We start from the raw sequence: 26,433 nt of genomic DNA, 5'->3' as shown, positions 1-26,433 counted from the left end.
ATCTTGAAAGTATTTTAAATAATTAATAATTTTGAATTATTCAAAAATCTTCTATCTTGGGGTCCCTGGCACAAAACATTTTCAGATGGGTCCGCTGCCAAATATATACATTTTGGAGGTCCTTGGCATAAAAAAAGTTTGAGAACTACTGATTTAGAAGGCATTCGTAGAATCGGCCCGGGTCTTAATGGGTTAATACACTGTTTCTCAACCTGTGGGTTGAGAAACATGATTAACATGATTAACTTAATGTGCAACATTTTCTACCTCAAGTCCTCAACAAACCAACTGCACATTTCTAAAGTGACAATTGAAGGACTTTTTAATACATCTAAAATGACAAATTAAACATTGGCCAAATTGTCAAATATTAGAGGCAGAAATTGTGAAAATAGACGATCTGCATGCTCACAACGCCTCGCAACGCGAGGCGATGTGAGCATGTAGATCTGAACAACTGGGTTAATTATTGTCCACTTGTCATTATCTTGCTCACAGGTACAGGAGGACAGCTATAGGACATGTCAAGAGCTGCAGTTCCGCGTTGAGCGCTCCAAAACGCCACGTGAACACCACCAACCACTTCACCTCCAGCTGGCTCACCACAGGGAATGGAAGAAAGAGTTGGTCCGTGCAGAGGATGTCATGCAGAAGCTGGGCAACATGGCCACTCTCGTTGATCAAATGGTCATGCAGGGGCTTGTCACGGTCACTCGACGAGAGGTCCTGTCTTTCCTCCACAATGTCACGAAGGTTGGTGACACCGATGCTATGATCAAAAGCTTTAAAGGTCTTATGACATCTAGGGATGGGACGATACGCGATATTATTATTTATCGTGATAAAAAAATCACGATAATCGTATCGTGGAGATTTAACTTAACGCAATATTGTCCTCTGTCATGCACTGGGATCAATTCACCTTTTATTTGCCGAGCTGCATATCCGGCACGGCGGCACCACTTAAATCCTCTATTGGTAAAAGGTACTTATAACATACGTACTTGATACAGTCTTTTTTTCACTCTCTATCAAATATCTTTGGCAAATGTTCCACCCCAGGATAATGGATTTTGATTATCGTGATAATAATCGTAAATCGCGATTTCTTTGGTCACAATAATCGTGATATGACATTTTCATATTGTCCCATTCCTAGGCTTCAATGCATGATATTGCAGAGGGAATACTATAGGCTAAATCCGGAACGCATATAATGAAATGAATGGTATAGACCAGTGGTTCTCAAACTGTTTTGGCTTCAGTATCCCCTTTCCCTGAGTTCTGATTCTGAATCCAAATACCCCCTTTACCCAACTACAACATTTTGTTGTTTTGCACATCATTTCGGAACAGATTTACAAAATGCCAAGATACTTGGAAAATAGGACCATTAACTAGTCACACAATGTCATTGTCAATCAACAGAGGCATCCACAGGTGTGTTGTTACCCCATGTTTATGCTAAATAATGCATCATGAATTTGTATTGGCAAAATGGTGAGGGAAAGAACTGCAAAAGAAAATGATAGTTCACATAATGATGCTGTGAATGAATGATATCGGTAAGTTGATAACCAACAATTGTATTTAGGAACTCTAAGAAAAGGAGTGAAAGAGATGTGATTATTGCCTCCCGAGCAGATGTATTTCAATCTTAGTAAGTCCGCTTTGATGTCAGTATGTTAAATAAAATGGCATAATGGCAAGCATTGCTTTCCATTCAATAACAGTCATGCTAGATACCTTTTCCATTTCATTTAGTTAAACCTTACAAATAAGCAGGTTTATACAAAGTTTGTCTGTATTTTATCATTGTACTTGTATTTCTTTCTTCTTTTTTTTTGTCATGTGCCCTACCTCCACTAACCCTTAGGCCTAGGGGTACACGTACCCTCATTCAAGAAACATTGGCATGAAGAGAATTAAATAATGTTCTATTATGTTTCCTAGAGGGAGAAACCTCTCTTCCGAGCCCAGCTGGTCCTCAGTGCAGATGGTCAGCTGACCGTAGATCCAGCCGTGCACCTGTTTGATGGAGTGGTGCGCGAGGCTCTCCTGACGGTCGGCGACTCTGCAGTCCAGGTAACAGTGACTCTGCAGTCAGGGGCGTCATAAGGGTGGGAAAAGTGGGACTGAGTTACGAAGTGGAGGGGCCTTAATTATTTTATACTTTAGCTATTGAAAAATAGCAGATCTACAAGCTCACAGCGCGGCCACTGTGAGCTTGTAGATCTGCTATTTTTGAAAAGTCGTGAAAATGTGTGCAAATCTTTGAATAGGCTATATACACCACTAAGATGCCCAGGTACCTGTCAAAATACTTCCAAAACGTCAAGGATGTTCACAATTACAACACCAGAGGCAGCTCCACAAATCACATCCAACCCATATTTGGCACATACAAAGGGTTAAATTCCTTCCCCTGCTATGCCGGAAAAATGTTGAATGCCCTACCGACAACTTTAAAGGAGTGTAAATCCAAACCTTCCTATAAAACCACTCTGAAAAGTCACTTACAGGCAGCTGCAACTCGAAACTGGTAAAAAGACAAAGCCTATCCTAGCCTTTTTACTGTTACATACATTTCTGTTCTCTGACTGTTTTATGATGTTATTTTTTGCATAGTACTGTGTTTATTTGTCTGTCATTTAATGTTTTAATGAATTGAGTACAAACGGACCCCAATGCAAACAAGCCATTAGGATTTATTTTGGTTTAAATCCTTTTAGTAGACCTTGTATCTGAACTGTACTGTCCTGTATTTTTCCTATGCAAATTTCTAATAAAGTATTCAGTCAATCAATCAATCAATCAATCAATCAATCCATCCATCCATCCATCAATCAATGTATATGCTATCCTTGTAGATGCTGGATGCTTATGGGTTCTTCCATGAAAACAATGACAGCGAGGCCTCCAGCACCTTCAGGTCCAGCTGTGCTTCAGAGCTCACCCCTGACCTCAAGCTGGCAGCTTGCAGTGCTTTGACAGGCAAGGGCTTTTGGCTTGTGGTTGCTGGCTGTTTTCTTCCTTCATTCTTATGTTGTGGTTTTTCTGTGTGTGTGTGTGTGTGTGTGTGTGTGTGTGTGTGTGTGTGTGTGTGTGTGTGTGTGTGTGTGTGTGTGTGTGTGTGTGTGTGTGTGTCTGTGTGCTTACAAAACAGATATGGACGTTTCCACAGATTGAGGTCTATGCATGTTGTCTCAGCACACATCATCAATAATTAATTTCGCCCCTTTAGCAGTGGAGATCTAAAGTTATCTAGAAATAGAATGGTCAGATACAGATTGCCATGAAACATAGATAGTGCATTAATGCCCCCTGGATGATGAAACCTAATAATTTGAGTGCCTCCTTGACATCTCTATTTCCTTCACATCTATATTTTCCTCCATCCTCCCCCTATCAATTCTACCAAGAATAACTAAATACGTGTACCTGTCTTTCCATTTATAGTTTCACTGGTGAGTGAGTGTTGCTCTTAAGAGATAGTAATATCTTTTAGGTTCAACCCACTTCAGTCCAGTTGCATGTAAGGATCAGGCTTTTAGACTCTAAAATCAGGCCCTCGTCTTGTTCTTGTTATTGGTCCACATATGAAGATGGTTCATGTTGTTGTTGTTGTTGTTTTCCCACCATGACAGCAGTCTTTGACTGTATAGAACAAAGTGGATTTAGTCCATGGGCCATACGAGATGTCGGTATCCGAAAGGTGGCAAAGGTTACCATACATTTTTGAAAAGCTCTATATCTGTAGATTATATTTTGGTATGATAACCCTTTCTGAGACACAGCTAAATTGGTGTTATCAGCCACTAGAGTTGATGTCCCATTAACTTTACTATAAAGGACCTTGTACACCTGACAGTGTACCTGACAGTGGACCATTTGTACACCTGATTTGTTCCATTTGTACAAATGGAACCAAATGAACCTGTTAAATGAACCCTAACGGGTTCATTTGGTTCCATTTCTACACTGTCAGAGTTAAGGGGAGACCTTGAAATGTGAAAGTTTGACAAACACTGGTATAGAAAATACAGTACAATGCATGTCAATCTGGAATAATGTGTTCTTTCTGTTCCAGGGGATGAGGAGGATGCAGGGATGACTGGTCTGGGAAGCCTTGTGTATGGTTGCCCGTCAGATCACAGGCCGGCGCTGCCAGAGTTGAGCCTTCTGGAGGTTCAGGGCCACCGGCAAGATCTCTCAGAAGAGGTGGAGAGAGAGCAAGCAAGGATCATGCAGGCAGGCATTTTTTTTTTACTTCCTTTGTTTGTAGAATGCATAGGTAATAGAGGAAGCACTATTTCTGTGGTTGTGATGACATTGGACAGCTAAGCATTGTTTGCCTGTTTTTGTTTTTAACCAAAGCCTTTTAAACCATTATATCCATTCAAATGGAATGGATATAATGGTTTAAAAAGCTTTTGTTAAAAAAAAGAAAAGAAAAGAAAAAACAGTTAAAGCTCTATATTCTGATAGCAATTCTTTAGTGTTTTTCTCTCTTTTCTTTTTTCTTTTTTTTTAGTAATAGGGGTCTCCTCCCCATCTCTCCAGCTAACAGGGCGGTTGTGTTTTCCTCTGGCCTGGATTATTTTTTATTCTAGTCAGATAGACAGGAAAACCCCTGTTACTGAACAAACACTATAGCAATGATTACTGTCGGAATATAGAGCTATTAAAAATAACGATATTAATAATAAAAATAGTATCTCAAAATACTGTTAATTATACCATACAGCTTTTATATATTGTCCTGTTTGTTGTCGTTGGTCTCTGGATAGGAGATTCAATCAGAGACCCAGCAGTTGTGTGAGGAGTATGCCTGGTTGGCTGACATCCATTTATTCACCAGCCAATGGGGCCCAGCCTGTCTGGAGGCCTTGAAGGACCAGCCTGCCTCAATATATGAGAAACACTTTGAGAAAGTGTGTTCATGGACTGAAAGGATGTCCACGCTCCCCCCCTCTTTCACTACCTCCAACAACCTGTTTGTCATCCACTGTGCACACATCCAGGAGAAGCTAGGTATGCATGCACTGAAAATTGTATTGCTTTATATCAGGGGTCTTCAATGTATTCAGGCCAAGGACCCCTTAGTTGAGAGAGACATGAATGAAGCAGGGACCCCCACAACCTTTTCATAGATTCCATATAGTTTCATTGTTTGACAGCACGATCATCAGTGTATTTTGGATTCATGTCAATTTGTGTTTTCAGATATTTAACCACTTGAACCGTCAATACTTAATACACTTGACCTTTCACTCTGTACTTAGTCTGCTCTTTTTCCCCAATACACCAAAGCTCTTTGACGAAAATAGCCGATCTACAAGCTCACAACGCCTCACGCTACGAGGCGTTGTGAGCTTCTAGATCTGCTATTTTTGTCTAAAGTCCTCAGAATATGGACACTAGGGTTCATAAAAAAAGGAGAAAAAAGTTTCTGTCACACAAAGACCCCTGCCTGATTCTATTGTTGCACATTTTGTGAAATGGCCTGGGTAGGGCATCCATGCCTGATATGTTTAATGCAAATGTTGTTTGTTTTTCCAGGATTGCAGTTAAACAGCATTGTGGGGGAAGTGAAGGCGCAGCTGGTGGAGGAGATGAAGCAGTGCTCAGAGAGCCTGATATCAGATCTGAAGAGGTCTATCAATGAACTCAACACAGAACCTGTTGATTTCTACGACTTGAACAAATATGCTTCAATGGTATGAAAAAGTTACAGCAACATTCAAGGATGTATTTTAAACTCTTCAAGCTTACATACATTGTTGACCTGGGTCACCCAGGGGTCTATACTTGATCCCCTCATTTAACTGCTACACTAAATGATCCATAGGGCTGTCAAGATTATGCCATTTTACATGGCGATAAATTGTCACACAAATAATTGCGATTAATGATTTAATTGCGTATTTGTTGTTGACAATTACATTTCTGTTTGGCTTGTACTGTAGGCTTTGAAGTTGCACATGGCAAATATGACCTAAATATACCAAGAAATGACTGACATATTTGACAACTTTATACTTAAAAAAGAACATTGATAGTGGAAATAGCCGATCTACAAGCTCACAGATCTGCTATTTCCACTACTTTTTGAAAGTGTTTGAAACTATATTAACATTTCTCAACATGGAAACGATTATGACGATTATGCGAAATAATTGCGATTACCTCAAATATGCGATTAGACGATTATGTAATAATTTTGACAGCCCTAATGATCCACTGCGTTGTGAGCTTGTATATCTGCTGTTTTTGCTGAATGTTTGCCTGATATGACATACTCAGAATAGGGACACTAGGGTTAATGTGATTAATGAATAAAACATTATTTTAGCCAATCTGATAATATTACTAACGTGTGTAGTTGTTGGAGTTTGTCTCCATCTTCCATTGAGAAATGTAGAGCCTGGTGACCTGTTGGAAACCTACTGGTTGACAATGTCGTTGGCAAAAGGGCCTTTCTGTGTGGAGTTTGCATGTTCTCCCCGTGTCTCCTAGTCCTAGGGTAGATACCCTCATAAAAACATGCAGTAATCCTGGTCTCTATAATGCCTCCCCCTGGCCAGCCGGGGCGCCTGATGGAGGGGAAAGGAACTGGTTGGAATAAAGTGTTCCTTCCACGCGCTACATCCAACTGGGGAAGCTCCCACCTGTCAGGTGAAAAGAAGCTCACTCCTCATGTACTGAAGGAAGCATGAGCTCAGTTCGGGGCCCTCCCCAGGCGTGGCAGAGGGAGAGCAGAGCCCAGGATTACAGCTTAGGCAATTGGCACTGGGTGAAAAAATGGGTTACAAAAATTGTGGGATAAAACAATATTTGAGGAACACCTTTTACAATGAGGACAGTCTACATTAATGACCATTATCTTCCTTCAGGTGAAGCAATGTGAGAGAAACACCGCTGACGTGCAGCTCCGTTTGGAGCGTGTGCGTTCCCTCCGAGACACCCTTTGCAAGAGCTGTAGAAAGATGACAAAACAGGAGGTGACTTTGGAAGCTCAGGTCAGTGTTAAAATTATGTTTTCAATTTCACGCGTCGCTGGTTCACTCGTGTCCTACTTTTGCCCTGTTTGTGCAAGTCTGTCTCCATCTGTCTGTCTATGCTTTATATTTAGATGCTAAGCCTGTGGCGATGTTACGTGCCTCTCCTGAAGCAAGCAGAACAGACCGTGTGCCAGCGTGTTCCCTCGGTGGCCGATGCCTTGGATCACACCTTCTCGTCGTTGGTCAACGACCTTGACAAAATGGCGTCCGACGCCACTTCCGGGCCCTTCCTTGACCCCGCTCAGAATGCTGATGAGATGTTCTCCAAGCTCAGCGATGTGTGCGGACAGGTGTATGCTGTCAGCGCCAAGCTGAAAGAGCTTAGTGGGATCAGTGAAAACCTAAGAGGTGAGGACCCCACAGACGGTGGAACGAGACAAGTGAATGCTAGACAGTAGGGCTGTCACAATTATTACATAATCGTCTAATCACGATTATTTGACATAATCGTCATAATCGTTCCCATAAAAAATAGTGGAAATAGCCGATCTACAAGCTCACAACGTGTGCATCGTGGCGCGTTGTGAGCTTGTAGATTGACTATTTCCACTATCAATGTTATTTTTTAAGTATAAAGTTGTCAAATATGTGAGTAATTTCTTTGTATGTTATGTGTCATATATCTACCATGTGCAAATTCAAAGCCTAAAAGCCAAACAGAAATGTAATTGTCAACGACAAAAACACAATTAAATCGTTAATCGCAATTATTTGAGTGACAATTAATCGTCATGTAAAATGTCATAATCGTGACAGCCCTACTAGACAGTAAAACGATGGCTCTGAGAGTGCACAAATGGCATTTGTAAACTCTCTGAGTTACAGAATCGTAACTCCTCAAGGACCCTTCAGATCCAGGCAGTACATTTGTTCATAGCCTTGAAGAAATGTGAAAAAGAAAAATCTTACATTAATCTGTCCTAGACGAACCAGACAAACCACATTTTCACAGCTCTCTCAACTACCTAGAATCTGTCTGTGCCTTGGTTTCTCCCTTCAGGGCATCCTCTGGATCTGGCTGTCGTGGTGACAGCTATGCAGACACTTGAAGCCCGTAAGGGATTGTGGGAGTTGATGAGTTCATGCACCGCTCAGATACGAGAGTGGAAGCAGTTACAACTCAGCGAGGTGACTGTTGTATGAACTTAGCTTTGCATGTAATCAAAAAAGAAATGCTACCAACACATGATTTGCTAAACAACCAAGATAACACCCATGTTTCCTCTCGGGGATGTAACAACATTCTGTTTCTTTCTGTCTGCATGTAGGCCTAAATCCGTCTAATCGCAATTCTTTTGACATAATCGCAATTCTTTAGTCATAATTGTTTCCATGTTGAAAAATGTTCACATTTACAAATATAGTGGAAATAGCCGATCTACAAGCTCACAATTCGTCGCAACGCATTGTGAGCTTGTAGATTGTCTATTTCCACTATCAATATTCTTTTTTTAAGTATAGTCTTTTCATGGTATATTTAGGTTATGTGTCATATCTGCCGTGTGCAACTTTAAAGCCTAAAAGCCAAACAGAAATGTAATTGTCAAACGACAAAAACACAATTAAATCGTTAATCGCAATTATTTGAGTGACAATTAATCATCATAATTGTGACAGCCCTATCTGCATGTCTGTCTGTCTACTAACTGTATTTGTCTGTCTGTGTGTCTGTCTGTCATTCATGTATGTCAGTTTGTGGCGTCAGACGCCCTGGAGCAAGTTGATATGTGGCAACAGCAGGCTGCATCTCTGTCAAGGACCATTCCTACCAACAATGCAGTGCTCCAGGAGACACTACGTATCCTGGAGCACTTTAACCAACAGCTTTCTGTCGTGGACAGACTGTGCAGTCCCGGAGTCACACACAAACACTGGAGTAACATTTTTAAAGGTCAGAGAGTAGGCTGTGAATGTATTGTACAGCATCATGCGCCTTGTGCAGTGTTCAGTGTTCCTAAAGTCACGATGGAAATACTTTTCTTATCTTCAGGCATGGGGCGAACGTATTCCCCAGACATGAAGCTGACTGTGGATGATCTGATGTCTAAGCAGCTTGGAGAGCACCAGGAAATCATTGGCAAGGTGAGAGCAGGAGAGTGCTATCATTCAAGTTTCAAATGTGTAAATTTTTTCGCAAAGCAAATCCTGCTTCATCATACAAGGCCGTCGCACAAAAGTAGTGAAAACAGCCGATCTACAATCACACAACGCCTCGCACCGAGGCATTGTGTGCTTGTAGATCGGCTGTTTTCTCTAGTTTAAATCATTTTTAAACTGTTAAATACAAAACAAACGGTTTTGGACATACAAGGTTTCCACCCGACAACGACGATAAGCACGTATGGAAGTGTATAAAATATCAGGACCATTTAAGCTTTAATGAGTGTCAGGTGTACATAAAGAAGAGATTGAAACAAAAAACAAAACAAGAAAGGAAAATAATGTTATATCCTTTTTTGAAATTGTAAATGGTGCCTGCATGGGCCGCTGCCGCCCCATTTTGTATAGCTGCAGAACATGTTTTCATTTGATAAAGTGTGGATCTTTCACATATTCAGATATGTAGAGAAGCAGATGCCGAGTGGGGAATGAGGCAGTTGCTCCTGAAGCTGCAGCGGGGTTGGGAGGCCAGACTCTTTGGACTGGCTGCACTCGATGAGCCACATGATCGCACCGGCAAAGAATATCCTGCAGCCGACATTGTTTCCAGTCAACAACATCCTGTGCATCAATCCTGTGGTAGTGATACATTCATCATTACTGGTGAGGCTAATATTTGTTTTATTCTCTGTCATACGATGGTGTAGCTTGCTGAAAATAGCGTTTCTACAATTTCACAACATGTGATGTGCTCGGCAAGTGTAAATCAGGCTTAAGCCTTATATACAATTTTGCCCTAAAATCACGCAAAGCGGTACACAGTATCTCTAAAGTCATGTCATCAACATGGATCTGTCCCATTTCCCATATTCCCTCCTGATTGGCTACGATTGCCTTCTAAAGTTTGTGGATGCGACCTGACGGTTGCTTATCTCCCGATTAGGGAGTCTTACTGATATACTTCTTTCATACGACAAATAACAAAAATCACAGATGTACGACCTCACACATTAACTAAGGTTTTTTATGGCAGATTTTAAGTGGTTAAGAGTTAAATGATCATCTTATCACTAGCTACAAGTTGTTGCTGAATTATGTTTTAGATCTGGAGAATCTCCTTGCTGAGACAGAGGACAGTGTGATGACTTTATCCAATATGTTGACGTCCCCACATGTTGCTGAATTCAGGCCAGAGGTTGAACACTGGGTGCATTTGCTACAAGAGCTCGGTAACATGAACAACTAGAAAAGAAAATTTCTAAGAAATGTTAAGTGTGCCTGCAGCTCGCTAAGTCTGTGCAACCTTGTGTAGCGGTTGGTGTTAGCATTAGCGTTACATTTTTTAACATTACCATTTTTTGCATAAGCTTTAACATTATGGTTCTTCATATGACACCACCCACATGTCTGTACGACAAACGGTTCACGCGATAAAGGGTCACTTCCTGTTTGGTGAGGGGCACTTCCTGTTTGGCGAACTAGGCCCCAATTAAGGTTAAGGACTCGTAATCAAGTCATTTGACGCAACCCGCGCGTCTGTACGACAAACGGTTCACGAGATCAAGGGTCACTTCCTGTTTGGTGAGAGGCACTTCCTGTTTGGCGAAATAGGCCCCAATTAAGGTTAAAGACTCTTAAACTTGTCATTTGACGCAACCCGCGCATCTGTACGACAAACGGTTCACGAGATCAAGGGTCACTTCCTGTTTGGTGAGGGGCACTTCCTGTTTGGCGAAATAGGCCCCAATTAAGGTTAAGGACTCTTAATCAAGTCATTTGATGCCATCCACGCGTCTGTACGACAAACGGTTCACGAGGTAAAGGGTCACTTCCTGTTTGGTGAGGGGCACTTCCTGTTTGGCGAAATAGGCCCCAATTAAGGTTAAGGACTCTTAATCAAGTCATTTGATGCCATCCATGCGTCTGTACGACAAACGGTTCACGAGGTAAAGGGTCACTTCCTGTTTGGTGAGGGGCACTTCCTGTTTGGCGAAATAGGCCCCAATTAAGGTCAAGGACTCTTAATCAAGTCATATGACGCAATATGCGCGTCTGTACGACAAACGGTTCATGAGATGTAGAGGCACTTCCTGTTTGGCGAAGGGCACTTCCTGTTACAGAGGGGGCGGGGCTTAATCAATTACAGCTCATCCCTATTGGCCATCTAAGTACACACAGCAAGTTTCGAGACGGTACCATGCTGCAAACTGGAGATAAAGCTGTTTAAAGCTAAGCCAATAGGAAGATAGGGGCGTGGCTTAAGAGGGGCGGGGCTTAAGTAATAAGTCCCTATTGGCCGTTTAAGTCCAGACACCAAGTTTCAAGACGGTACCATGCTGTGAACTGGAGTAGTGGCTGTTTAAAAGCCAGCCAATAGGAATACAGAGGGGGCGGGGCTTAATCAATTACAGCTCATCCCTATTGGCCGGAAAAAGACCAAAGTTGTGTGTGCATTTTAAAGTTTAAATCACGTTGCTAGGCAAAAGTATGGCAGAGTTATGTGGCGCCAAAGTTTCTGGGTTTTTTTCGGAGTCCCCCATTCTAAGTCAATGGGGTTTTTGGGCGTCGTTTTTTGCGAATTACATCGCAATCGTATCGCGGATCGGAAAGAAAAGTAATAGCACACCATTCCCGGCCGAGCCGCACATTTTGATGTATATATTGCGGGGGTGGCGTAAATCTTGCGTCAGTTATTACGTGCCGAAATTTCCCCCATTCTAAGTCAATGGGGTTTTTGGGCGTCGTTTTTTGCGAATTACGTCGCCATGGTAACGCGGATCGGAAAGAAAAGTAATAGCACCCCATTCCCGGCCGAGCCGCACGTTTTGATGTATATATTGCGGGGGTGGTGTAAATCGTGCGGCAGTTATTACGCGCCGAAATTTGCCAGAACATGACTGACTTAAGTATGGCGGATTACAATAAGTGTTTTGCTATTGCATAGCAGGCACACTTAATAATACAGAAATATGACTGATGAGAGTATTCTCAGATTTCTCATATTCATAAAAGCTTATGAATAATTTAACCCTTCAATCCTAAATAAACTGCCTTTTCTGTCTCCTTTCCTTGCAATATTCTCAGAGGAACTGCTTGATTTCTTTGAAAGATACCAGCAGACATGGATTTTCCTGGCCAAAATGTTTTCTAAAACAACTATTCGTACTCAGAGAGTGGAACTGGTAGGTACATTAAGTGCTTTTGCCAATACATACTAATTGACTGATTGATTGATTGAATACTTAATTAGTCAGACAGTAAAGGTGGTTGCACACTGCTGTGTTTTTCGGGCCGAATATCGGGGTGAATTTCGGAGCGCGTGAATAAAAAAATCAACCTCACGTTATGTCAGTCACGTTTGCACACTGACGCCCGTTTCGCGCACCACTCGGTCCCTTGCTCTCTCTATCTCTCTCTCTCTCCTTGCCCTGAAAAACGCATTTCGCAACGAAAAACGCAGCAGTGTGCAACCAGCTTAAGCCATTAAGGCTAAAAGGATAACACAAATAAATCCTGGGGATTGCCACCGAAGTGGAAAAAGTGGCACTCCAAAATAAAGGATGAGACCGCCTCAGATAAACATTCTTATTTATTGTGAAGAGTCCACAATAAATAAGAATGTTTATCTGATTCTGAGCCATTCTTGCATCCTTTATTTTGGTGTGCCACTTTTTACACTTCGGTGGCATTTGAACCTAGTTAATATATGTGTCCCAATTTGGCTGGGAGCCAGTCATTGGATTTTTATTCATTTTCATTTTTTCATTTCATTTGAAAGCTGGGGATCATAGCTACAAAATGATATATTGGTTGTGGAGATTGACCCAACAGTTTTGAAGATATGGCTTATAGCAGGGGTCCTCAATAGGCGGACCGCGGTCCATGTCCGGACCCAGGCGCACCTCCGTCCGGACCGCGGCACATTTCTGAGAAATCTCCGCACAGTTGTATCTGACGATCGGACTGACTGTGTGTGATTTGTGTTTGTGTGTGCGTGGGTGTGTATGTGCTCATTCGCTCAAACACATACACAGGCTCACAAGACACACCCCTACGCCAATTTGCAAGCCCACAAAGCGTAGCTGGTGCAACGTGCTGTGGGCTTGTAGATCAAAGGTTTTCCTTCCCTCCGAAGCAGCGCTCTCCATGCTGCTCCCCCCTCCCCTCCCCTCTCCACACACTCATGCCACTCGCTGCCTGAAAAAGTTGCTAAAACCTCTTGGAAACCATTGCTCCCACTGGATTAATAACTTAGAGATCTTCTACCTTTGGCTGTTCAATTGGAGAGGACAACAGCAACAAATTAATATCCACGATGTAAGGCTCCAACTGCTTGCATTAGACGAGAAATGGTCGCGAAACTCGCGATGCGTGATCATGCGTCTTTAACAATGTGATGTGTCGTCGCATATTATTGCCAGCTATCCTAGGCTGTGTTAGGTTAATAACTATGACTCGTTGACCCTGATTTGACTGGCCATTTGACATAGCACAGTCTGGCTTGTGCAGTAGTGTGTCAACTGAATGTCAAGTAATCCTCTCCCCCTCACGCTAAGTTTCACTTTATTTTCCATTCTGAATGACAAGCCTAATATTGCATTCATGCTCTTTAGTTTCCAATAATTAAACTATAAGCCAGTGTTTTATTGCTACACAATAAATGTAAATAATGTAGCCTACTCTACATGCATAAATAATTATCCATTCATACATCCATCCATCTTCAACCGCTTATCCAGCATCGGGTAGCAGGGGTAACAGTTCCAACTGAGATTTTCAAAGTTCCAAATAATAATAATAATAATTAAAATAAACAATTCTAATGATTATAAAATAAACATACATACATACAGTACATACTGTATAAATGTATCCGCCTTATTTCGCCTTTGCCTTTTTTTCGGACCCGGACCTGTTTCAAAAAAATATTTCTGGACCTTCAAGATTTGTATTTGAGGACCCCTGGCTTATAGAATGATGCCATGCTGAAATACTACTTTTGAGATATTCAAGTTCTAAATAAATTTCTAACCTGCAAATGACCTGACGATCTCTCACATTAATTAAAAAAAGTCTTATTTACATGCAGAGTTAAGCTCTGGCGTTTAAGTGAAATGTAGCCTGAAATTTATGAAATGCTTTAGTGGCTTTATCACATTTTAGTGAGAAAAAAAAATCTCAGTGAGATTGGGACACATATTTATATCTGAGCACCCACTGCCTAAACAAAAAGGCATCCAGAGGAAGCGCTTTTTGAGCGGTGCCTGCCGCTCCAACATGTTTCCATTGTTGTCTAATAGCTCTAATAGAATTCTGAATTTAAACATTCATAACCTGTTGTAACCTGAAAATCCAAGACTGTATTATGGGGCAAACATTAAGCAAAAATAGCCAATTTACAATCTCACAACTCTGTGAGCCTTGTAGATTGTCTATTTTTGGCAAATATATTTGGTGTAGACCCCAGGGGGACAGTCAACGATTGATATAAGGTTAATTTTAGCTTTCTCTTTATTTATAGCTGGAGAGGTTCCATCCAGTGGATAAAACATTCAGGAACATAATTCGTTCTATATCAAGTGACCCTTGTGTGCTGAACATTGCACAGTCCGAGAAGACAAACAACCTGTTTCATGGTAGTAGCCTTCGACAAATCCTCATCAATGATCTGTCTACAGTGGAAGCCATTTCCAACCAGATGTTGCATGTACCTCGCAGAGAGTTCCCAAGGCTCTGCTTCCTGAGCGACCGAGAATTGATAAAACTACTTTCTCTGCGCCCCACACCTTCCACCTTGCTCCCTGCCGTGCGGAAATGCTTTCAAGGAGTGTGCCGGCTAGAGGTAGACTGTGAGATGACAAATGATGAACTCATACAGATGAAGATCCCAGGGGTCTTTGGCAGCTTCAATGAGCACATTGCTTTCCAGTGTCCTGTAGAACCCAGTGTGAGTCCTTTGGTTTGTCTCGGTCTACTGGAGAAACAACTACTGCAAACTATGTTGCGACTCATGAAAGATTGCACTGTTGCGCGGACACTGCTTGAGCCATCAAACCAAGATTTGAAGACTGACACGAGAGTTGAAGGTATCAAGTTACTTAAAGATAAAGGAGGGAAAAACATGCTACCTATGTTGAATTTAGTGTCTGATTATCCACTTCAGTGCCTTCTGGTGGCTGAGGAAGTGGCGTGGTGCTCTGATGTCCTAAGGATCAACCAGGCCTCCGGCCCAGCAAAGTGGAACCGCATCAAAACACACAAGTCTTCCATACTGAAAACCTTGTGTCATGTTATAAGGGAAGGAACCACTGGTGCCAAAGAGAAATCACAGGTTTCTAATCGCACCGTGATGTTTCTGTGTGCTTTGGTGCAACTTACCATGAATCACGCACAACAGATATCCAAACTTATGAATGTGCTGTGTGAGCTGGCGTCTTCGTTTGAGTGGCAAAGTTCGCTGAAGTATCATATGACTTCACATGACCAGAGTAAGACTGAGAAGGACTTCAGCTATGCACAGGACAGCAGCGATTGTGTCACTTGTTATGTGGATGTCCTTGGCACTCGGTTGCTGTATGGTTATGAGTACCTTGGTCCAGAGCCCTGCATGATGGTCAATACTCCTTCTACAGAAAGGGCAGTACTCGGGATTCTCCTTGCTTTGACCAGCTACAGATGTGGCTTTGTTAGTGGACCTTCCATGTCTGGTAAGAAAAGGACGGTGGTTCTGTTAGGAAGAGCACTGGGACGACAGGTCATTGCTTTGCAGTGTTATTTCAGCACAAGTCCTGGCATTGTGCAGCAGATGCTGCTTGGTGCTCTCCAGACAGGAGCATGGCTTGTTTTGGATGCCGTGGACTCGTTGAAACAAGGAACGCTGTCATTATTAGGACAGCATCTCGCCGATATTCACCAATCCTTCTCTGACTTTAAGACAGCTTTACAACAGAAGGTGCACAGAGAGCCACGGGACAGGATGGCCAACATGAATCAGGGATGTCAAAGCCGTGAAGAGTTCCCAATGTCATTTGCAGGGCAAGACATTTTTGCCAAACTGGGATATGGATGTGTTGTTATCTCATCAAAAGGGCACACAGCTGAGGTTCCGGAGAGTCTGCGAGTTGCGACCAGACCCGTTGCATTCATGCATCCAGATTACAGGGTCATCACAGAAGTAATGCTTGCTTCCATTGGTTTCTCAGAGGCCATGTCTTTGAGCCAATGCCTGGTGTCCCTTTTTAGCATAGCAAAAGATTCCAACTGTTTGCCTGAATTCATAAATGAAGACCAGATCGGCCTGCTTGTGGTCTTGCAAAAGATCACCGCAGCCTCGGGTGTACACCTAGATGCCAGCTCTTCTACTGTAATCTACCACAGACAATCTGCAGCCATTGTGCAAGGCTTAGCCGAGGAAAAGGCTGTTGTTAAAGCACTTTTCTCAATCTTCTTGCCATACATTTGTGAGCCAAAGAAAGCTTCACAGTTTCGCACCCTTCTCGAGGAAACCTTTCCCATGGCAAAGTACTATCCTTTCGTCCCACACCATACTGAGGAAGAAGAACAAAACGTACTCAGAGATGCTGTGAAAGAAGAGCTACAAAGAGCTGGGCTCCAACCTGACACTCAAACGATTTGCAACGCCCTTGCTCTCTACCAGGCCATGAAGTTCTCACAGGCAGTTCTGCTGATCGGTCCATCAGGGAGTGGAAAGTCAACCTGTTACCGTGTTTTAGCTGGAGCACTGCATATCCTGGCTGCCAGAACAGCGGAGCATGTCGATGATGGAGATCAGACAGAGCTGCAAATCCCCTTTTCAAACGGGCACTCTGTTGACACTGTGGTCTTATTTCCTAACGCCATGTCCATCGAGGAGGTCTTTGGATACTGCAGAGAAGAGGGAGGGTGGTGTGATGGAGCTTTCACTAAAGTATTAAGAGACTCAGAGCGGCATGACCTCTCAGCCACTGCCAACAGTCAGATAGGGACACAAAAAGTGAAGTGGCTAGTGATGGATGGAGAGCCACTGGGCCAGCCTGGCTGGTTGGACTGCTTCTCTACGCTCTGCAATCCCGACGATCCCTCCCTGTATCTGTCTTCCGGTGAAAAACTTGTGCCATCCCAGTCAAAACTAAAACTACTGGCAGAGATCACAGACCTCAAGGACGCAGCCCCCTCAGCAGTAACCCGGTGCAGCCTGGTGCATTTCACTGGAGCTGATCTATGGAAGGCCGTGTGGAAGGTGGAGATGGATGCTCTTTGTAGAGAACGCTCACTCGACGAAGGGACCCTGAAGATGTGGAATCGTTTAGCTGAAGACCTTTTCTGCAGAACGCTTGATGTGCTTAGGGACAAGGCCCTCACCTCTGTATTAGACAGTGAAGGAGATGGAAATGTTGGATTCTCAAAACCCCCCACATATGGACTGCAGGAAATTATGTCTTTCTTTAGGATTATACAGGCCCTCCTGGAGCATTTTGGGAGGGATTCTGGGTCAAAAACATCACCAAGACAGACATACATAAAAGGTACAGTAAACTCCTTAATATCGTCGTTGTCGGGTGGAAACCTCTTATCTCCAAGTTTCAAATTTGTATGTTTCTTTCGCAAAGTATAAAGCCCTACTTCATCATACAAGGCCGTCGCACAAAAGTAGTGAAAACAGCAGATCTACAAGCACACGAGGCGTTGTGTGCTTGTAGATCGGCTGTTTTCACTAGTTTAAATCATTTTTTTAAATGGTAAATGCAACGGTTTTGGACATACAAGGTTTTCACCCGACAACGACTATTATACTGTTGCAATATTTAAAGAGGTGATAACATTCCTAACAATAAGTTACATTGCCGATTCCCCCAACAGATATGCCTGTGCTTGGAAACGTATCAGACACAGATATCTACGTCATTTCAACCCAGAAGGAGGTACAAGCCAGGGACATTTTTCTGGTGGCCTATATCTGGGGCTTTGGTGGACACCTACACCCCCGGTGAGGCTATTATCATGTAAAATAATCTATGCAACTATATAATAGACAATATTTAGTTATAAGCTTCCCTTTTTTTTTACTTGAAGACTCTAAAATAAGTTATGAATGATTTGATATTAACATACATGTTTTGTCTTTATTTTAGTCACTGGCCACAGTTTGATACACTTGCCCGCCAAGTGTTGTTTAATAGCCGATATAGAGTCGAGGTTCCAGACGAAGGGACTATTTTTGAGCACTTTTTCAACCAGAGTGAGGAGATGATTGTGGACATAATCAATGGCATCAACTGTCCCAGGGTTAGAGACCCATGTTTAGCCGGTCCAGTTATACCCCAGGTTTGTTTTCCACATCCTAAAATAAATGTTTGTAGTGTTTCAAGACATTTACAACCTGATAATTTTAGACATTTTAATATCAATATAATCAACCATTTCTGTTCACACAGTATGAGAAACACGTCTACCTTCTAAACCTCATGCTGGAGGCAAAGCAGCCAGTGATGCTGGTAGGAGAGGCCAGTTCGGGGAAGACCATGTTATGCAGAACGTTACTGAATCAGGACAGGGCACACATCAGCCTACCTGCCAGTCCACTCCTGAGTTCCCGTGTTCTGCGCAGTGTGCTGAACAACATGAGCGCCAAGACTGCAATGAGAAGACAATCAGGACTGCTTCTGTTTGTGGATGATCTGCACGAGGCGCCATGTGGTGAGTATAGAGCATACTATAGTATAGCCACAATATATTGGCAATGATTAGGGCTGTCACAATTATTACATAATCGTCTAATCGCAATTATTTGAGGTAATCGCAATTATTTTGCATAATCGTCATAATCGTTTCAATGTTGAGAAATGTTAATATAGTTACATACACCTTCAAAAAGTAATGGAAATAGCAGATCTACAAGCTCACAACGCGTCGCGTGTGAGCTTGTAGATCGGCTATTTCCACTATCAATGTTCTTTTTTAAGTATACGATTGTCAAATATGTCAGTAATTTCTTTGTATATTTAAGTTATGTGTCATGATTGCCATGTGCAACTTCAAAGCCTAAAAGCCAAATAGAAATGTAATTCTCAACGACAAATACACAATTAAATCGTTGATTGCAATTATTTGAGTGACAATTAATCGTCTTTTAAAATGTCATAATCGTGGCAGCCCTAGCAATGATACAACCGAAATAAATAAACAAATATTGTATTCCAAACAATTATGAAGACCATGTTTCCTTTCCTTTATTTAGATGCTTTTGGAAAAACATCAATGGCTCTAGAAACACTCAGACAAAGTGTTTCAAAAGGACACATCCAAACCTACGATGGCTATCATTTCAAGTGCTTGAGTTGTAACGGCATCAGTTACATGGCTACTTGCTGCACATCTAGGTCTGGTCATGGCAGTGGTACAGTGATCAGCTCCCGCCTCTCTCGTCTGTTCTCCACCTTTGTGCTGCCAAGCTTATCTGCCGAGGTTCTATTTTCTCTTCACTCCCCCCGACTAAAACTATGGCTCAAAGACCTCCTGTGCTCGCAAGGATCCGCAGATATGGCACGTTGTATCATCGGCGCAACTCAACATGTGTTTCTTGCAATGTGTGAGCAGTTCCCACCCACTGCAAAGAGGCCCCATTACATGTTCTCCCATCATGACCTTCAAAAAGTGTTTCAAGGAATGTGTCTCTGGCAACCTTGCAACACAAACACACAGCCAGACCAGGAAGATGCCAGCCTTATCACGGATGTTTCCAAATCTTCACAAACTGGCATTGACACTGCCAGTGTCCTCAACATAGTCCATCTCTGGATGCATGAGTGCCTGCGCACCTTCAGTGATAGACTGTTCTCGATAGATGAAGGCAAAGTGCTGGTGTCACTCATAGCCAGAGTATCAGCAATATACTATGGAAGTAAACTGGTTGATAAGTCCTCATCCATGAGCCTGGAAGACACATCCACTGCTATGATCCCCACTACTTCTACTGTCATCACGGACAACCTTAAGTCAAGTAGTCCGAGTCTAGACACACCAAATAAAATAGAGGGTGACAGTGATGCCTCATCTTCACAGTTAGCTCCTGAGGCTCTATTGGATTTGACACCCGCAAGGGAAGGGGTAGAGTCCAGACAGTCTGGTAGACCAAGCAGCATTGAGCTGACAAGTTCAGACTCTAGCTCAATTAGGAGTCATGGAGCTAAAGAAGATATTTCCTTTTCTAAAGAAGAAAATACAGTACAATACAAGAAGGTTGAGAAGAAGGATCAGTTGATCCTGCAAGATGCAAGCTTGTGTAATGTCTTAATCCCCTCTCCACCCAAAGGACCCAAACCAGCTGCACAGTCAGAAAGGGGCCATAGATTCACTGAACACTCAGTGCAGAATGAAGGAATTTGTTCAGAAGAACCAAGCTCAGCCTCATGCCAGCTGCCATCTCAACTTATTCAAGATATGGAACAAACAATGAATAAGATCGTATATGGCCCTGAGATCACAGACCCCGTCAATTCAATGGCACAACAGTACGACTTCAAACGCGATGCTTCTTATCAAGAGCAAGACTTTGACCTGCTGGTGAAGCAGCTGTCTGCTACTGTGAAACGACAAGCGGAACATGGAGAGAAGAAGTCTGATGATGGGTACATCTTGACGTCAGGTTATGCAGTACACAGACAGAGGACACATCAGTTATTGCACATCCTCAGGGCACTGCTCATACCTGGAGGCCATGGGGTGCTGTTCGGTGCAGTCAGAGGCACGGGCCGTAAGAGCAACGTGCGTTTAGCTGCCTGTCTGACAGGTTACCAGTTGATGGAAGTACACCCTGGAAATGAGCAAAGGTTGCGTGAAATCCTGAAGGAGGCTGTTTGTCAGACTGAAGTGAACAGTGCTAATGTGGTGATCTTGGCCCATGAGGAGATCAGCCAGGCGGTGAGAGAAGAGCTGCTGATGGTGATGGCCAGTGGCACCTGTCCAGGGCTCTACTCAGAAGAGGAGCTCCAGAACCTTGTACCCAGAGTGAACGGTGTCAAGAATCCATGCAGATGCCACACGGATCCTCGAGCACTTGAGACGTACGAGAACAAACATCTAGCTCAGGGGTCTTCAACGTTTTCAGGCCAAGGACCCCTTAGTTGAGAAAGAGATGAAGCAAGGACCCCCAGATTCCATATAGTTTCATTATTTGACAGCATTTTGGATTCATGTCCATTTGTATTTTTCAGATATTTAACTACTGGAACCATCCATACATAATAGTCTTCTCTTTTTCCCCTCTACACCAAACCTCTTTGCCGAAAATAGCTGATCTACAAGCTCACAACGTTGCGAGCTTGTAGATCTGCTATTTTTGGATAAAGTTCTCAGAATATATTATGGACACTAAGGTTCAAGTGGTAAATATAAAAAAGGAGAAAAAACTTTCTATCACTCAAAGATTTGGAGGACCCCCTGTAGTAGCTCTGAGGACCCCCTAGGGGTCCCAGACCCCCTGTTGAAGACCCTTGATCTAGCTGTTGTGGTAGGTTTCCCCACATTATTCATGTCCAACTCATCTAACTGTTAATAATATATTTGTAACCTTTGCTCCCTATTGACAGACATTTCAGGCAGTTCCAGAGGAATATGCATGCATTTCTTCTGCTACCTTTGGCTACCCCAGAGGGACTTGAGCTGCCTCACTACAGTACCCAGGCCTGGAAGGTAACTGTATACTTTATCAATAATTAACATTGTAAAAAGTTGAGGTACCGTAATTGCTGGACTATAAGCCGCACCTGAATATAAGCCGCACCAGCTAAATTTAGAAGGAAAAACAAATGTTTACATATATAAGCCGCACCTGACTATAAGCCGCAGGTGTCCTTCCTGCTTCCCCCTGGAGCACCCCTGGTGGCCGTTAGCTGTATAAATCTATAATATAAATCCTTGTTAAAGACCATTGTAAAGCTAACTAACCCGCCGTTAGCTGTAAAAATCTTTATATAAGCTGCACCGTTGTATAAGCCGCAGGGTTCAAAACATGGGGAAAAAGCCGCGGCTTATAGTCCGGCAATTACGGGTACTTTGATTTACATCTTGGGTATTTTTACGTGATGCTTTTAAGAAGATTCTTTCATTTAATTGCGACCGTCAGGGAGCAGTTTACTATGAAAACCTCCACCGGCCGTCCGTCCGTCCGTCCGTCCGTCCGTCCGTCCGTCACACGTCACTTGTGACCATCAACAAACGTCACACCTTTGTTGATGTTTAAATCGAAGAGTCTTGGTCAAATACTTCTGTTGGTTTCTGCACTGATCATTTATACAATTCAGCTGTGTTTGCTCGTGTCATCATGATGAGGTCATAAATCAGCCATGCCCAAATATAGATTTTACGGGTTTACATGCTTACTCAGTTATTCGTTATGTGAAAGTCCTATGACGTCTATGATATCTGACATCATCATACATACATTCCCTTTTATGCCCATAAATGGAGATCCCCTCTGTAGAACCAGCCACTGACATCACTGTAATGTCAGGGGAACCAAATCCCTTTTATGCCCATATATGGAGATCCCTGTGATGCCAGGGGAACCAAATCCCTTTTATGCCCATATATGGAGATATGGAGATCCCCGTGTTGCCAGGGTAACCAAATCCATTTTATGCCCATATATGGAGATCCCTGTGATGCCAGGGGAACCAAATCCCTTTTACGCCCATATATGGAGATCCCTTATGTCATCAATATTAAGCCCATATCTGTGAATATCTTTGGGTACCAGATGTCTCCATATATGGTTAAATGGTCCGATATACATCACTGGCCAGAAGACCAAGAAATGGTGCAACCTCGCCCTTTGCTTTTCTCCCTTAGGCATCTTACTGGTAGGTAGTTTAATGAGGAATGCAGTATGGTGGTAGGTAGGTAGTTATGGCCTTTGATGTAAGATTTTCACTTTCTAGGATAACTATATTTGCTATTCCCAGATGATGCCCTTTTAGGGTACCCCTCATGCCCATATATGGAGATCCCCAGGCTTTACTAATTAACATAAGTTTTATGCCCATATATGGAGATCATTGTGACCAACGGTCGCTTATCTCCCGATTAGGGAGTCTTACTGGTTTAAAATGTATTGATCCCTGTGGCCTGTGGGGAACTTTTGTCTTCTGCATTTTCTTTCCTATTTTCTAACCTTTCTATTGTAAATACCATCTATTTTGTATTGTCTATCCTTACCTCCCGCTGACCTTTCTATTGCAAATACCATTTATTTTTGCATTGTGTTTTATTTTACGACTGTTTTTCTGATGATATTCTCTGCATAGTACTGTGTTCTATCTGTCTGTCATTTAATGTTATATGAGTTACTAAAAGTATCTCAATTTAAATAGGCTTTCTTGGGCCTATCCTTTTAGTTGACCTTGTACCAGTGAACTGTACTGTCATGAAACTGTACCTTTTCCTATGCAAACTTCTAATAAATTCTTCAATCAATCAATCAATTTCCTCCATCAACCATCATCCATCACCATGGTGTACTTCTTCCATTGTTGCCATTGCCATAATGATACAGGCACACATAACAAAGGCCCTGAGCCTGAGCTGCTGTGTGGAAGTGTACCAACCATGGTCCAGACAGTCTCTAGTGGAAACTGCTACTCACTGCCTTCAGGATAATCTCTGGATTCCTGAATTACATGGAAAACGTTAGTTGCTCTTTCTTTAAATACATTTCATACTCAGATTTAACTCTGCGAGTGCACAAATGTAACCAAATGGACCATTGAGTTGCTACATTTTATGTTTCCCTTGTGGTGTTACAGTGCATGCTTTGAAATGTGTGTATCTAGTATGTTACCGTCCATGAAGGAAATCTCAAAGTGCCTCAATGACGAAATTCACATTTTACAACATCAAATCTGACCTGATTTTATTTTGTTTGCTTTTGATTCAGTACAGAGACGTTGCTTAGAGGCTAGCATGCCCCTGGCCATGGCGACAATCCACAAGTCAGCATGCAGATATGCTTCAGTCCTGTTGAAAACCCAACCTTTCAGCCCCCAGACCTATATGGAGTTCATCTCTCACTTCTTTTACCTCAGTAGCCATCTCTACAAACAGGGACAGCAACAAGCCAACAGGTTAGCCATCCATTCTTTTGACACGGTTAATCATATCAAAGTAGAGACTGCATTCAACATGTTATGCAAACACCAATGATTCATTAGTTAAGCTTCTGGTACTGTTTTTTTCTCCTGTTTTCTTGGGGGTGCAGATTACATTTTTTGACAATATTAATCATGTCATTCTGATAGACTTTTTCAGACTATGGCTTAGATAACGTATACTGTAGTTGGCTATATTCTACATTCTTAACAAAGAATTAGTATTTGTACAAGGCTGCATAATCAGACAATAATATATTTGGTTCAACACAGGGCCTCTTTCAATGCTGTAACCACTGCATTCTCATCAAGGGATCTTGTGTTTTTGATGATGATATTAACTTGGTTACTTGTTTGATCACGTAAAAATAATCCCTTCAACCATAACAAAAACTAAATCTGAAGAAAATGTCAATCAATACTAAAATATAATCAAGGCTTAACACATCAGTTTTGAGGGAGAAAAAATTAAGAAAATAAAATCTCAGAGGTGAAATCGTTCCAGGTTAAAATGTCTGGTTAGTATTCTCAGAATGAAGAACATGTAAGTGTAAAATAGAGTGTTCTGACCTGAAATGATTCTACATTTTTCTCAGAGTTACAACTGTCCTGGCCCGCCTGGAGGTCATGACAGATACAGCGGTCCAGTACAAACACAACGTAATCACACTGCAGGAGAATGTTGCACAAGCACAACAGGTACTGTAAAGCAATTTGTTAATTAAAATTAAATAATAATAATTATGTGTTTACTGTTCATCTGGGATCACAGCTCTAGACATACAATGCCAGAGATATTATATTTAATAAAAAGAAAAGGTGGTTTATGTGCCCTCATAGGGCGAGGTCGCTTCTCGCCCTTAGGGCGTCTTAAATAAGTAAATGGTGCAATGGTGGTAAACAGTTCCCCAGTAATAACATTTATTTTGTCACTCTAATATCGTGATACTCCACCTTTTTCATTTCAAGGACCCTCAGTTTGATAACCATGAGACCACAGACCACCTTTTGGTTAATAAATTACCTCTGGGACCCCAATCTTACTCTTAAAATCCTCAGTGTTCATTTAACACTGAGTGTAAATGACCATTTAACCTAACAGCAGAAAAAACCCAAGTGGTCTAATTGGTCTATGAATCATTTATTTAGGGACCCCCTGAAACTCCCTCAATGACCCCTGGAGGTCCCTGAACCCAATAACCCATTTGGTAAAAAAAAGAAACATACAGTATGACCCCGAACCCAACTTGAGAACAAGTAGCCTACTCTACATACTGTATGTGGATTCCCAAATGATGAAGAGGAAATGATGTTGAAATAGATGTCTCCATGTATCACAACACAACTAATCACAATATGAAAGAGAAACAACTGCAGACTGATTTCTCTCTTTTTTTCCTTTTCTGCAATGTTGTATGCCAATGTTTGTGCTTTGATTTGATGGTGCTTGTTCTGCAGTGTGAGAAGGAGCTCCTAAGAGCCATGGCCGCTGAGAGGATCCTCTGTGAAAGAGCCCGGCAGAACGTTGTGTTAGCCCAGATGAAACTCTGTCAGCTGGAAGAGCAGATTCATCACACCAAACACAAGGTCAGCTGTACCTTAGAAGCATTAAAGTGTTCATTCCCACCGGTCACAATAAAGATAAAGATATCATTTTAAAAATCACTCTCAACCCAAGTGGATGGTAGCCTCCACACCACAACCATAACGCCAATGATTGATGTGAACGCTGACATATCGTTATATTCATTTTTATCGTGCCCAGTGGGAATGACGCTTCACAATGATTATGAAACCGTAGTAGAAATTATTTATATGACTGTCAATATGTAATATTGTGTATTTCCCAAACTTACTGTATGCAATATTAGATGAGTCACCGTCCACATAAGACTAACTCGACAGCAGTTGTGATAGGAACAGCTGCCAAATGCTGACTGGCTCCTACGTCACCAGTCCATATACGGAGACTCTTCACAACAGAATTGTATCTTTAGACACTGTTTAGTAGACACCCCTTCAGCTATTCTTGTAATACTGTCTTCTATAAGAGGAGACAGGCCTGAGAGAACGGGAGGACACTATGCATGCAGTGTACCTCAGAGCTCTTAACTTTGTTGTTAATA

The 26,433-nt window shown here is 42.2% G+C and overlaps 2 protein-coding genes across 5 annotated transcripts in view; both read left to right on the top strand.

The window, feature by feature from the left end:
* LOC308281136 (extracellular serine/threonine protein kinase FAM20C-like) overlaps positions 1-26,433 on the top strand; it is a 77,723-nt gene that overhangs the window by 22,626 nt on the left and 28,664 nt on the right. The gene's annotated exons all lie outside the window — the stretch shown is intronic.
* The window catches only part of dnhd1 (dynein heavy chain domain 1), a 54,510-nt gene that overhangs the window by 7,331 nt on the left and 20,746 nt on the right, over positions 1-26,433 (top strand). The window contains exons 6-29 of one of the 2 annotated variants that reach the window (XM_080721226.1): positions 499-753; positions 1,954-2,085; positions 2,871-2,994; positions 4,091-4,251; positions 4,791-5,034; positions 5,563-5,720; positions 6,897-7,022; positions 7,136-7,412; positions 8,065-8,192; positions 8,757-8,955; positions 9,055-9,146; positions 9,623-9,827; positions 10,268-10,393; positions 12,249-12,346; positions 14,686-17,689; positions 18,024-18,150; positions 18,296-18,488; positions 18,599-18,860; positions 19,402-21,226; positions 21,752-21,854; positions 23,716-23,848; positions 24,097-24,283; positions 24,904-25,006; positions 25,766-25,894. In XM_080721226.1, the coding sequence (XP_080577352.1) occupies positions 499-753; positions 1,954-2,085; positions 2,871-2,994; positions 4,091-4,251; positions 4,791-5,034; positions 5,563-5,720; positions 6,897-7,022; positions 7,136-7,412; positions 8,065-8,192; positions 8,757-8,955; positions 9,055-9,146; positions 9,623-9,827; positions 10,268-10,393; positions 12,249-12,346; positions 14,686-17,689; positions 18,024-18,150; positions 18,296-18,488; positions 18,599-18,860; positions 19,402-21,226; positions 21,752-21,854; positions 23,716-23,848; positions 24,097-24,283; positions 24,904-25,006; positions 25,766-25,894 (8,391 nt within the window). The remainder of the gene's footprint in view (positions 1-498; positions 754-1,953; positions 2,086-2,870; positions 2,995-4,090; positions 4,252-4,790; positions 5,035-5,562; positions 5,721-6,896; positions 7,023-7,135; positions 7,413-8,064; positions 8,193-8,756; positions 8,956-9,054; positions 9,147-9,622; positions 9,828-10,267; positions 10,394-12,248; positions 12,347-14,685; positions 17,690-18,023; positions 18,151-18,295; positions 18,489-18,598; positions 18,861-19,401; positions 21,227-21,751; positions 21,855-23,715; positions 23,849-24,096; positions 24,284-24,903; positions 25,007-25,765; positions 25,895-26,433) is intronic. The other variant, XM_080721227.1, reaches the window with a different exon arrangement.

This window comes from Nannobrachium achirus (genome assembly GCF_963921795.1).
Source record: "Nannobrachium achirus genome assembly, chromosome: 3".
NCBI lineage: Eukaryota > Metazoa > Chordata > Actinopteri > Myctophiformes > Myctophidae > Nannobrachium > Nannobrachium achirus.
This window is presented reverse-complemented; position numbering and strand designations above follow the sequence as displayed.